Here is a 14,862-nt window from a genome sequence, read left to right as displayed (position 1 = left end):
TCTCACCTCACACCGGTCAGAATGGCCATCACGAAAATGTCTCCAAACAATAAATGCTGCAGAGGATGTGGAGAAAAAGGAACTCCCCCTACATTGTTGGTGGGAGTGTAATTTGGTGCAGACACTATGGAAATAAGTATGGAGATTCTTAAAAAAACTGAAAATAGACTTACCACATGATCCAGCAATCCCACTCCTGGGCATATATCTGAAGAAAACTCTACTTCAAAAAGGTAACATGCACCCCAATGTTCATAACAGCACTATTTACAATAGCCAAGACATGGAAGCAACCTAAGTGTCCCTCAACAGGTAACAGTATAAAAAAGACATATATATAATGGACTACTACTCAGCCATAAAAAATAATGAAATACTGCCATTTGCAGCAACACAGATGGACCTACAGATGATCATCCTCAGTGAAGTAAGTCACACAGAAAGACAAATATTATATGATATCACTTATATGTGGAATCTAAAAAATGACACAAATGTGATTATTTACAAAACAGAAGCAGCCTCACAGACATAGAAAACAAATTTACGGTTACCAAAGGGGAAAGGGGGTGGGGAGGGATAAATTAGGAGTCAGGGATTAATGATACAAGCTAATATAATATAAAACAGATAATAACAAGGCCCTAATGTATAGCAAAAGAACTACATTTAACATCTTGTAATAACTTATAATGAAAAAGAATATATATATATAAAAAATACTGAATCACTACGCTGTATACCAGAAATTAACACAATATTGTCAATTAACTAAACTTCAATTTTTAAAAAAGGTGTAGATTGCCAGCCAAGCTTTCCTTCGTTGGGTTGCTTAATGGCTAACTAGACTACAACCCGCGTCTGTCAGATCTAGATTCTGCCTGTAATCTCTCCCTGTGTAAAAGAAATCAGATTTCAAGAAAAAGACTCTTTGTACCCTAAATTTGTCAAGAAACTTTTGTCAAGAATATAGTTCCATTATGTACTTATACCACAGCAGCAGAATAAATTCAATGCACTCTGATTTGGTATTCTGTGGAACAAAATTTGTAGCAGAATAAAGGAATGAAAAGATACTGCTTTTGATGGCTTTTAATTGGACTTTGTGCAGGCGTCATTTAAACTGTAGTTCCTTTGACAAAATGATTTTCCTTCTGGTTTCTCCTAGTTCTCTGCCTCTACAGATTATCATTCTCAGTGCACATATTTCAAATGGCAGAGCCATCCACCAAGAGCCCCAGAGTAGAAATAAGTCTGTCAATGCATGGTTCCAGATAACCATCTTAGTAGCAGCTAATGCCACAGCTACTATGAAATTCAACATGGAAAGCCTAGACTTTGGTGCCACACAGACTCAGGTTCAAGTCTCAGATCTATTATCTTATTAACTCCAAGACATAATGAATGCAAAGCACTTGCCTCAATGCCTAGTACATAGTAGATACTCAATAAATAGAAGCTGTTATTACATTAAAATTAATTTAAAGCACAAAAGGGAAAGCCAGATCCCAGACAGCTCCTCACTTCAAAGGCATGAATTCCAGCTTCCTGTCAAATGCAAATACCTCTGTCATTTCTAATGAGTATCTGGAGCGATGAACTTGCCTAAAACTCTTACTAGTAAAAGAAACTGACATTTTACACGTCAGTGTCTTGGGTTTCAACTCTCTCTTTCATTATTATCCTTCACGAAGTGATCTGAAAGGTAACATTAATAAATAGAAACTGTAGATTTCTGGTCTTACCATTTTTGTCTGCTCTCCTCAGTATCTGGAAAAGAAAAAGGAAATATTTTATCACCACTTCTGTAAGTATTGCAGTGAACATTATACTCACACATAATTCATCCATTATTAAATAAAAGAAATCCCAATTTAAAACAAATATTTCTCAATTGAAATCCTTCCTTATAATAGTCAAAAATTAAAAACTCAAATGTCCATAAACAAGCAAATGAACAAAAAAGCCGTGGTTTATCTATACAGTGAATTACTACAAGCATTAAAAAGGAATGAGTTCTTGATGCATGCAATAACTTGGATGGATCTCCAAGTGATTATGCTGAGTAAAAAAAATCTAGATACAAATGAAGATGTATTATTCCATTTATGTAAAATTCTAGAAAATGCAAAAAGAAACTGAAAGCAGGTTAAGGGTTGTGTAATAAGCCGGGCAGGGCGGGCTGGATTACAAGAGGGCGTGAGGAAACTGTTCAGGGTTGTAGACATTTATTTTCTTGATTATGATAAAAGATTCATAGATGTCTAAATATGCAAAAACTCATTAACGTTTCACTTTAAATATGTGCTATTTAGTGTAAGTCAATTATGTAATAAAACAGAATAAACAGAAACAAAAATACTGAATTGCGGATAAATAGGAGCTCATGTAGCTATACTGTATGTTACTTTACTTCTATGAGTTAATTATATTATCTGGAACTATTGTAACTTGTCTTTGATGGATGTGAACCGCCTGACCATCCAGCATCCAGTATTAGAAAGACTTTCAATTTTCTTTTGAAAAACCAATCTTTCCTCCACTCTTGGCCGACGTGCTCCAGGGTCAGGCAGGGCACTCAAGCCTGGTAAACAGGGTCGCACCCCTCTGGCCACAGTGACTACTCAGGCTTCAGCACAACAAGGCCAATGAAGCCATGGTTTTGTTTCAGTTGTGAAGAGAGGCACACTTTCTTTTCTGTTGACTTTGAATCTAGGAAGATACAGGCAAGGAGCTGCTGTCAGCCTTTTTGAAATTGTGTGTGTCATGGGCTGAACTGTGTTGCCACAAAACAAATGTTGAAGTCCTAATCCTTAGTAACTGTGAATGTGACCTTGTTTGGAAGTAAGATCTTTGTTGTAATGAAACTAAGATGAGATCTTACTGGATTGGGCCCTAAATTCAATGACTGGGTGACTTTATAAGAAGAGCAAGTCAGAGATGCGGAGACACAGAGAAGAAAGCTATGCGATGAGACAGGCAGATATTGGACTAATACAGCTGCAAACCAAAGAACGTCAAAGGCTGGTGGCCACCACTAGAAGTTAGGAGACAGGCGTGGGACAGAGCGCCCCTAGAACCTTCAAAGGGAGTATGCTCCAATCCATGCCTTGATTTCACCCCTCTAGGGGTGAGAAACCGAGAAAATAAATTTTGCTGTTTAGACCACCCTTTGCCTAGCGCTCTATTATGGAAGCCCTAGGAAATTAATATAATACACAACCTGGAAATAACCAACACTCAAGAAAGGAGTGTCCAGAGACTGAGAGAAAAAATCTGGACAATATAATATACAACTATGTTATACACACTACCAAAGAAAATGTCCCTTTATCATACTGCAAAGACAAGCTTTCATCAAGTGAAAAGGGCACTTAAGGATCATTTTTCCTGAGTAGCTGACAGTTATGGTTAAGTAACAAGAGCTACTCTCCTTTTTAGATCACCACTTCTTAGCGGCCAGCTTGAAATACGAGCAATACTTTTTATCACCAAAGGTTTCCATTTTATTGCCTTCCACTAGAGAAACATGACCCTCCTTTCCTTCTGTTGATTTCATGGAGATGAAGTATGGATAAATCTAATCATTATTACAATGTTTCTATCATAAAATACTAATTTTATTACTAAAAATCTCTCCCCTGAAGAATTTCCAGCAGCAGATAGGTATGTATCACCCTGACTTGAGTGCATAGAAGTTGGTGCCCTTTTTTTGAACCAAATTTATTTAATATTGCAGGAAGACTGCTTTCAATAGTAAGAGCTTCTATGTTTAGAACTAAATGAGACCAAGATTCTTTTTCATAATACAAAAGGAATTTCTAGTGGGAATTTTGGGACTCCACCTCCATATCATAACCAGCTTCTTCCTGTCCTCCTCTGAAACTTGAAGCCACAGAGTCAGGGAGACACAAAACAGATTATTCCTTTCCTTTGATATACCCCAAGATTCTGTTTCGAGCTCTATTGTGGCCTTATGAGTTTGAAGTGATTAGAATAAGAATAACCAGACACCAGATACTTTGACCTAGGACTTCTATAATTTCATTTCATAAAGAACAATCTTAAACAGCATTCAGCCTCGTATAGGAAAAATTAAGATAGTCGCTCCTATCATTAAGACAGTTCTTTGCAACTGAATATGAGCAGAAGTGTCCCTGCTGTAAATTTTGCCTCTGAGCCCTCAGACTAATAAAAAATGTACTCCCTATGAGAAATGAGTTCATTATGTCATGCTAACATAGTAATCTGAGCCAGCCAATCTTACTGGCTGCCGTCACAAGATAGTAGATTAACGTATCACAGTCAGACTTAAAGCTTAAATGCAGGTGATGCTGTGTTTTTGCAACAATTTAAGGATCATCAAATAGCCTCCTTTACCCTGAAAGCTATTCTTTAATGACTTGACTGAAATTCTTCACTTTTCACTCTATGTTATTAAAGGCAGGCTTTAAAATGCAAATGTTATCTTGGAGGCATAAAATACAATCACCATTCACTGAACTAATATTTAATATTTGCTTGGTGCCTCCTCTCATGATCCAGGTTAAAATTAGATAATGAGGTGAGCCATCAGTCACTTTAGTGGACTCCTGAGACACTGGGAAGCAGGGCAGGGAGTAGGGACTCATTCAGAACATGCAGTACCACCCAGAAGGGGAGACCTAGAAGGTGAGTCATCGTGTGCAGGCCTGGGCATCTAGCAGGCGGTTTTGCTACAAGAGGATTAGTCACCATGAGGAAGGATGCAGGTAAGTGGGCACTGAGATGCATGAAGAAAAGGTAATCAGTACATACATTTCTCTCTTCTCAGTTTTGCCTAGTGTAGGCCATGCAGGAAAATACATTTATCATGTCACAGTAAAACTAAGTTTTCTTTATTTCTGCTGGTTCCTGAAACTAGTAGAGTGACATTTGTCTTGCCTATTAAAGTAGACGATGGGTTAACCTCCAGTCTTCCAGCTGGACAATCTCAAATAGTCAATTATGTGTGTTCATTAATCTCATTCAAATCAACAACTGTGCACTAGGCGAGATGGGAGACGTAACTGTAACAGAATTCAGACACAGAACCACTGCACCTGGAGAAACTGCTTCTGCCCTGACAGCCCTCTTCTGATCGCACCTTTCACATAGATGAGTTTATACAAGGCATCAGAATTAAGCATCTTTGCAAGGAAAAATGACTTGTTTTCACCAAGTCTGACCATCCCGCCATTGTGCCTTTCGTTCTGGGTGTTCATGGATGTGAATGCTGCTTGGAAGAAGGGAGGGAAGGCAGACAGAAAAGTCATCTTGCTCCTTCACAGCCTTCAAGGCCCCCCATTCTACCTCACCACTTTCCTTCCAGTTAAAAATCAGCAGAGAACTTTTTGGGAGAAGACAGGGGCATCAAATAGGTGAAACTGCAACTCACTTCATCTGGGAGTCATCTTGCTTTCGGGAAGGAGCCAAAGGTTTGTCTTTCTCCCTTGGCACAGTAGTAGAGTTGATTAATACGATGACTCAAAAAGAGGGTGCACGTGCTGTATGAACTGGTCTTCTAAATGAGAGTTTATTCTCTGTTATCCGGCATGCGGCAGCCTTAGAAAACACAGCATGTGGATGCAGAAAGGGAAATAACTGTCACCCGCCAGGTCCTTCCGTGCTGCTGCACACTGGAACCAGTTCAGCCTCGTCCAGTGGCTGGCGGTTGTGTTCTGTACAAATGCACTGCACTGACCTCTACACAGGCACGCCTGGTATCAGTGCCACAGAGGAGAACAAACCTGACTCCATATTAGATCCTTCAGTTTTAACCACTGCGCCCTGTTTTCTAGGCTGTCTTGTCACCTCTGCACCTTTCGCAAAACAATGTTGCCTTTGGCCTGAAACAGACAGGAGAGCCTATTCTCAGGGCTCTGACCTTTAAGGATGTTTGCACTTGTGCACAGAGATGGCAAGTTGAAAAATAGGGAATAACCTTTGTTTTGTTGGAGGTTTACAGCGAACCATGGCTGGACCCACTTGGATGGCTGCAAGAACAAAGAATTCCTGCAGCAAGAAGTTTGCACCAACCAACCACACCCACTCCCGTGTTTTTTTGTATAAAAGGAGCCTGAATTCTGACTGAGGGAGGGTGGTTCTCCAAGACATTAGCCTGCCATCCTTGGTCTGCCGGCTTTCCAAATAAAGTCACTATTCCTCGCCCCAACACCTCGTCTCCCAATTTACTGGCCTGTTGTCCAGTGAGAAAAACAAGTCTGGACTTGGCAACATCAGTACTAAGTTTTGTAAGCTCCTCAGTAGATACTCAGTATTTATGATGAACTGATACTTACTTCTGACATTTTTTAGGAAGAAAATCATACATATTAGATTTATAAAGAAATGGACCCTGTAATTAGTTTGTGGGTTTGGCTACCGCTATTTATGCATTCAACAAGGAACACTGATGTAACAATCACAGCTCAGATTTACGTACCACATATCCTTTTTTTCCCCTCAGTTTTCTGTCATGTTATTATCACTGAATTGGGAGATAAGGAAAATGAAGCAAAAGCCAGCAATTGGTGTAAATCTCTGATCTTCTGACCTATGGCTAGTTTCTAACTAGCTGGACACATCCACTCATGTCATTAACAGTATTCTCAGAAGCAGTTTAAATCATTTCTTAGAGGAGTGATTATTCCAAGGGCACTGGTATATAAAGACTGAAAATCAAAGTTTTCCTCAGGCTTGGAAATTCGTCTCCGTGATGCAGAAGCCTCTGATCAATTTCATTTCTGTTCCTCTTTGGAAAAGGGAGTATCTATCACCTACTTATTATATCCTGAATAAGATTCAAAAAGCAATCTTTCTTAGCCGTGCTACTAGAATATGTTAAAACTAATCAAATAAAATTATGTATATTTCATTTTATCTTTGCTAAAAGCAGTATGATCCAGATATAAGTAATTCAAAAACCTGTAAGTAACAAATCCTTTTTTCATATCATATATTTCACCAGAGTGCTAGATTTTTCACAAAATATATCAAAGAGAAGTGTAAACAAAATCTTATCTAGTCAAGATAAAATCCAGGCGCAGTTTTTGTGGACTCTTACCATTTTCCTGGCAGCCAAGCATGTCAACACCTCTCATGTTAAATTTATATTTTTATTTTTAAATTCTAGAAAAAACTATAAGAGGACAAGGCTGCCCTAGTCATCAGGTACACATTCCTTAAGAACAGGGGCCTGGTTTTATTTATTTATTGAACTTGGGAACAATCATTCATGTATGTATAATGATAAATGAGATTTTAATTTCCTCTTTTTGAAAAACATTTTGAGCACTTAGGTGTTTGTGTCAGGGAGGATGACTTTCCATTCACATAGCTCAATCAATTCATCTCCACAGTATCACCAGGATTTATACACCGCTTTTAAACAGTCATAGAAAAGGTACGTGGCCAAGATGAGCAGGAAGTAGAGCAGGAAGACCCTACACTCACCTCTATCCACAGACACCAAAGCTAACAACCATTTACAGAGCAACTATTGATGAGAGACTGGAATCTAACAGAAAATATTTTATGTAGTGAAGATAAAAAGAAGGAACTATACATCAAGAAAACAAAAAGACAACCTACTGAAAGAGAAAATAAAATCTGCAAATGATATGACCAATAAGGGATTAGTAGCCAACATACATAAACAGCTCATACAGCTCAATATCACAAACCTGACTGAAAAATGGGCAGAAGAACTGAACAGACATTTTTCCAAAGAAGAAATGCAGATGGCCAAAAGATACATGAAACGATGCCCAGCACTGTTAATCGTCAAAGAAATCAAATCAAAACCACAATGAGGTATTACCTCACACCTGTCAGAATGGCTATCATCAAAAAGAACACAGATAAATGCTGGTGACGTTGTGGAGAAAAGGGAACCCTCACGCACTGCTGGTGGAAATGTAAATTGGTGTAGCCACCATGGAAAACAGTATGGAGGTTTCTCAAAAAAATAAAAATAGAACTACCATATGACCCAGCAATTCCACTCCTGTATATAGCTGAAAAAAACAAAAGCACTAATTTGAAAAGATACATGTACCCCAATATTTATGGCATTATTTACAATTGCCTAGATGTGGAAGCAACTTAAGGGTCCATCAGCAGACGAATGGAGAAAGATGTGGCATATACATATATATTCAATGGAATATTACTCAGCCATTAAAAAGAATAAAATTTTGCCATTTGCAGCAACATGAATGGACTTGGAAGGCATCATGGTAAGTGAAATAAGTCAGACAGAGAAAGACAAATACTGTATGATACTTATAGGTGGAATCTAAAAAAATACAACAAACTAGTGAGTATAACAAAAAAAGAAGCAGACTCACAGATACACAGAGAACAAACTAGCGGTTACCAGCGGGGGCGGAGTGGAAGGCAATATTAGGATGCAGGCATGGGAGGTACAAAGCATTGGATGTAAGATAGGCTCAAGGATGTATTATCATACAACACAGGGCATGGAGCCAATATTTTACAATAACTATACATGGAAAGTAACCTTCCAAAATTATATTAAAAATTTAAAAAGAAGGAACCACAGCAAGACATGTAAGAGGGGCAGAGACACAGTATAATCAAGACTCACATCCCCAGGGTGGGTGACCCACAAATAGGAAAACAATTACAACTGCAGAGGTTGTCCCCAGAGAGTGGGGGGTCTGAGCCCCACCTCAGGCTCTACAGCCTGGGGTCCTGCACCTGGATGGCAAGTGCCCAAAACATCTGGCTTTGAAGGCCAGCGGGGTGTCCCTTTAGCAGAGTCAGAGGACTGGAGGAAATACAGACTCCACTCTTAAAGGGCACATGCCAAATCTCACACACTCCGGGACCCATGAGAGAAGCAGTAATTTGAAAGAAGCCTGGGTCAGACTCACCTGCTGATCCTGGACAGCCTCTGGGAGAGTCAAGAGGCAACTGGAGCTCACCCTGGGGACACAGACGGAGGCGGCAGCAAGGATACAAGTGCTGACAAGAGGCATTTTGGAATCCTCTCTCCAGCTTATTGGCCCCAGGATCCAAACCTGCCCCCAACCTGTGAGCACCAGTACTGGGATGCCTCAGGCCAAGCAAAGCAACTAGCCATGAGGGGACACAGCCCCAGCCACCAGCAGGCCAGCTGCCTTAAGACCCCCTGAGCCTACAGCTGCCCCAGGACATGGCCCAGTCCAGTCAAGGACCCAGGACCCAGGACCCATCCCCATGCACCAGCGTGGTGGCACTTGCCCCAGGACCTCCAGGGCTCAGCAGCCAGCAACTCTGAGACCCAGCTTTACCAACCAGCTGGCCAGCAAAAGCTCCAAGACCAACCTCACACATTAGTGACAGGCACCAGCCCAAGGGCCCCCTGGGCTCCAGCTCTGTTGCCCAGTGCACAGAAACCAGCCCCAGGACCACTGCAGCCCAAAGGCTGCTGTGTCAGGACAAATCCTATGCACCAGAAGGTGGGCACCAGCCCCAGGACACCCTGGGCCTTGGCCCTGCCCGCCAGCAGGCCAACACGAGGAAGATAGAAGTAAAACTGTCACTGTTTGCAGATGACATGATACTAGAAATAGAAAAAACTAAATACGCCACCAAAAAATTCATCAGTGAATTTAGTAAAGTTCCAGGATACAAAATTAGTATACAGAAATCTGTTACATTTCTATACACTGACAATGAACTATCAAAAAGAGAAATAAAGAAAACAACACCATTTACAGTGACATCAAAAAGAATAAAATACCTGGGAATAAATCTAACTAAGGAGATTAAAAAAACTGTACTCAAAAAACTACAAAATATTGATGAAAGAAATTAAAGATATAAACAGATGGAATGATATATCATGTATATGGATTGAAAGAATAATGTTAAAATGACCATACTATCCAAGGCAATCTACAGATTCAATGCAATCCCTATCAGAATACCAATGGCACTCTTCACAGAACTAGAACAAATAATTCTAAAATTTGTATGGCAACACAAAAGACCATGAATAGCCAGAACAATCTTGAGAAAGAACAAAACTGGAGGTATAATGCTTCCTAATTTCAAACTATACTACAAAGTCACAGTAATCACAACAGTAAGGTTCTGGCACAAAAAAAGACATATATATAAATAAAGCAGGACAGAGTCCAGAAATGAACCCACGCTCACGTGGTCACTTGATCTATGACAAAGGAGGCAAGAATATATAAACAGGAAGTCTCCTCAATAAATGATGATGGGAAAACTGGACAGCTACATGCAAAAGAATCAAACTTGACTACTCTCTCAGATGATGCACAAAAATAAATTAAAAATGGATTAAAGGCTTAAATATAAGACCCAAAACTATAAAACTTCTAGAAGACAACATAGACAGTATGCTCTTTGACATCATTCTCAGTAATATTTTTTTAACATGCCCCCTCAGTCAAGGGAAACAAAAGCAAAAGTAAACAAATGGGACTACAAACTTAAAAGCATTTTGCACTATTTCAACAAAATGAAAAGGCGATCTACAGAATGGGAGAAGATATTCGCAAATGATGTATCTGATAAGGGGTTAATATCCAAGATATACAAGGAAGTTGTACAGCTCAACCTCAAAAAATACAAAGACCCAATTAAAACTTGGGCAGAGGATCTGAATACACATTTTTTCAAGGAAGACATACAGATGACCAACAGCACATGAAAAGATGCTCCACATCTCTAATCATAAGGAGAATGCAAATCAAAACCACAATGAGATAGCACTTCACACCTGTCAAAATGGCTATTATCAAAAGAGACACCAGTGCAAGTGTTGGGGAGGATGTAGGGGAAAACGGAACCCTCATTTACTGTTGGTAGGAACGTATATTGGTGCAGCCACTAAGGAAAACAGGATAAAGATTCCTCAAAAAGATAAAAATAGAACTATCATATGATCCAGCAATTCCACTCCTGAGTATTTATCTGAAGAAAATGAAAACACTAATTAGAAAAGATATATGCTCCCCTATGTTCATCACAGTGTCATTTACAACAGCCAACATATGGAAGCACCCTCGTGCCCACCAATAGGTGAATGGATAAAGTGATGTGTATATATATGTATGTATATATATATATGTGATAGACTATCACTTAGCCATTAAAAAAATGAAATGTGTTGTAGGTCAATTATACTTCAAAAACAAACAAATTCATAGAAAAAGAGATCAGATTTGTGGTTACCATGGACAGAGGGTAGGAGAGAGGCGATTGGATGAAGCAGTCGAAAGGTACAAACTTCCAGTTGTAAGATACATAAGTACCAGGGATATAATGTACAGCATGATAAATATAATCAACACCACTGGATTTTATATGAGAAAGCTGTTAAGAGAGTAAATCTGAGTCTTCATCACAGTGAAAAAAAATTTTCTATTTCTTTAATTTTGCATCTTTATTAGATGATGGATGCTCACTGAACTTTTGCAGTAATCATTTCATGACATATGTAAGTGAAATCATTATGCTGTACACTTTAAATTTATATAGTGCTGTATGTCATTTATATCTCAATAAAACTGGAAAAAAATAAATAAATTTTACTTTTATTTTTCCAGAAAAATAAAAAATAAAAAGTCATAGGGAAGCACTTGATAGTCTTAGGGGACAGAGTGAAGATCAGGTCAGAATGAAAGGAGATCCCTCCTCTTGCTCTCTTTGAATCAACTTCATGGCTGTTTAAGCCACTGATCTTATAACTGACATGATTTTCAGGGTCCCTGAGTCTCTATCTCTGAGAAATTTCCTTCTCTGGTGTGCTGTGTGCCCCCGTCTCCTAGCTCAGTTCCTTGGAGCTTTTTCGCCCTGAATGGCAAGACTTAAAAGGAATAATACCAGCCAGTTTAACCATTAGCATCAATAACATCATCTGATTGATCCAAACTAAGCAGAGATGAGTGCTCATGAATAATAAGGTATTACAATCCTACTGAGTGGAAGGAATGGGAATCCCATTTGTGGTTTTGCTGGGAAGATGGTCCACCCAGAATGCTGATATCCGCAGTTGCAACTGCATGGTGATCAGGGGAGGAGACTGCCAGGAAACACAACTGAGGCTTACCTGCATCTTCTGCCTTACACCAGGTTTAGTTATTGATGGGGCTTCTCTCCCAATTAAAAAGTGCCAGCTGATCCGTTCAAATTAAACTTGGGAGGGTCCCTTGCCCTCCTCCCTTATATTCATTCTCTCTGCTTCACTATTACCATACTAACAATACGATTTCCTCAGATTTTCATCTCTCCACAAATAAGTGTATTTGGCCCTGAAAATCATGTCAGTTATAAGATCAGTGGCACCTCGATTTTAATAAAAAATGATAATTCAGAGAAGGTTAGAGGCAAGAGCACAAATCACTCTTCAATGCCTTTTGCCCATTTTTTTCTCATGCCAGAATTGTCCCCACTGAGCCAGAAACCACCTCGGGGGACAGCATGAATGTTATAACTGAGGGGCTGAGAGGCTGGGAGCCCCACAGGCAACTGAGGGATAGGAAAATCACAAAACCTAAAGGCAGAGGAAAACAGCTGAGCAAAAGGGTAAGAAATACAGAGAACAGCAGGAAGCGACAGTAAAGCAAAACTGAAAAACAAATAAGAAATAAGATTGCTATAAAGATAGAAACCACAGCGTGACAGCAGAAAAAACAGCAGAGAAAGGAAAAGAAAGAACCAAAATGACTATCAGTATCAGAGAAATGGACGAAGGGAATCAATATCAAAGCCAGGAAGAGGACCAAAAGAAGAACAGCTAAACGCTAGCGCTGATGAGGATAATGACAGTAATTACAGCGTGGAGAGGTACAAAGGGCAATAACAGGGAAGAAACATGGAAAAATAGGAGATGGTGGTGAAAAAAGAAATCATTATGAAAGAGATCTTGGCCACCACTGGTGGAAAGAAAAACAAATGTGTTTTCAAAGTGATTTGTTTTCCCCGAGGAAGCTGGAGAAGGAAGGCGGGGAATTACAATCTCTACAGACTCCCCTGGTCACCTCAGAGTATCGACGAGGTGGGGGCTGCAAAAAGGGCACATTAGAGGTAAGTTGGGACAATGTCGCCCCCCAGCCCATCCCCCGCAGCGCCTTAGCCCCGTTTAAAACTCCCTATTCACCTGCATGGAGACTGTTGCATTTATAAGCCTAGTCCCTATCGAAATCCATGCTGCTAGGAATTTTAACTTTTGGAATTTATTAAGGGTTGCTAAGCCCCAGGTTGCAGGTCTGGGGCAGCCCTCTTTACAAGTTAAGTGGCGGTCATCTCGCTGGCATTTGCCCGGGTGCTTTTCCGGGGAGGGAGGAGAGCGAGGTAGAAGGTAGTTCCCTCCGGTATTCTGGGGGCAAACCCCCGCGCTGGCACCCGGGCGGGCACCCCTCATCCCGGGGAAGAGTAAGGACACGGCGGGTGGGGGCACCGACCTAACTCCTTCCCCCCGTACTTACGTCGAGGAAGATGGACATGCCCTTGGACAGCCGCAGCGCGGAGCTGAGCTCTTCCGAGGAGTTGTTGGAAGACGGCGACGTCTCCCGGGAGTCCTCCATCCTCAGGAGCCCGCACGGCCGCGGGCGGGAGCGGCGCCCGGCTGCCTCGCTGCCGCGGGCGGGCGGGGGTGCGGCCGCACTGCCGGCTCCCGCGCCGCCAGCCGCCGGGCTCGGACGCGGAGTGGGCGCTCGCTCCCCGGCGAGCCTCCCTCGCGCCTCTCCCGGCTCGCGCTGCGCCCCGCCCTCCGCGCTCGCCCGCGCGCCGACTCGCGCCTCCCCCGTCCCCGAGCGGCGGTGCCCGCGGCCCTCTCGCGTAGCAACGCGCCGCTCCCCTCGTGAGGGAGCGCTCTCTGAGCCCCCCACACACGCTGGATACAGTCCCGAGGCCTCTGCCCGCTCCACAGGGTCCCGCAGGCCGCAGGAAACGGGGTGGCCCCGACAGAGGGGGACGGACAGAAGCCTGTCTATCCTGAGAAGCAAGAGCACAAAGTAAGGACGCCCCCCAGCTCACCCCTGGGTGGAAACCGTATGGCTTAGAACGATTCCAAGAGATTTTTCCGACTTTTGTTCAAGCGCACCTGTCTACCCCACCCTCCCCAAGGACCGGTAGGGGTAAATGGACAACCCCAGCCAACGAGAGACTGGATTAGTGTGGGGATTAAATCACTTATACTTGGAATCTTACAGGCCCGGATTCAAAACCTGCACTGGTTAATTCGTCATCTTGTGATCTAGCAAGTTGCTAAATCGTTTAGCCTTGGTTTTCCGCATTGGTAAAATGGTCACAGTGGTGGTGCTTGCCTCAAAGGGTTCTGGGGCTTAAACCTGGTAGTGCCATGGACGAAGGTATGGACACTGCATATAGTGAGCATCAAAAAAAAAAGTTCTCTATGGGGAAAAGATTGTCAGGTAATAGTCAAGTTTTCCAAAGTCAAGTCACAATAAAGGGTGCGTGAGAATTTAAATGAGGGCTGTTGCTCAACATTTGAGGGCTGCAAGAATGGTGATCTCACCTTTCATCAGGAGACACATCCACTGTTGTTTGTTGGACGTCTAAAACGTGCAAGGCACATGCCAGTCGCTATGTGGGTTACAAAGCTGAACGATCCTCGAGCAAGATGAGCCAAAGAGGAGTATATTTCCCAAACGAGACTCTTCCTGGGAGAACTGATGAGGTGGATCCAGATCTCCGTTTTGTGACCTCCAGGAAAAAAGAACCTGTTCTTTCTGTGACAGGTTCACAAACAACCGTAATACAGGACAAAAATGTGAGTTCCTTAAGGCATATAAAAAGTGCAATGGGTTTCTTAGGACGAACAGTTTATAACCTGGC

At 41.6% G+C, this 14,862-nt stretch overlaps 1 protein-coding gene across 1 annotated transcript in view; it reads right to left on the bottom strand.

The window, feature by feature from the left end:
* The window catches only part of NECAB1 (N-terminal EF-hand calcium binding protein 1), a 236,257-nt gene extending 222,562 nt beyond the window's left edge, over positions 1–13,695 (bottom strand). The window contains exons 1-2 of the mRNA XM_006209700.4: positions 13,491–13,695; positions 1,746–1,770 (exon numbers count right to left, since the gene is read on the bottom strand). Of these exons, the coding sequence (XP_006209762.1) occupies positions 1,746–1,770; positions 13,491–13,589 (124 nt within the window). The 5' untranslated portion in view covers positions 13,590–13,695. The remainder of the gene's footprint in view (positions 1–1,745; positions 1,771–13,490) is intronic.
* Between the last annotated feature and the right edge of the window lie 1,167 nt (positions 13,696–14,862).

The sequence above is a fragment of the Vicugna pacos genome, chromosome 25, assembly GCF_048564905.1.
Source record: "Vicugna pacos chromosome 25, VicPac4, whole genome shotgun sequence".
NCBI classification, from domain to species: domain Eukaryota; kingdom Metazoa; phylum Chordata; class Mammalia; order Artiodactyla; family Camelidae; genus Vicugna; species Vicugna pacos.
The sequence above is the reverse complement of the archived record's forward strand: the minus strand, read 5'-3'. Positions and strand labels throughout refer to the sequence as shown.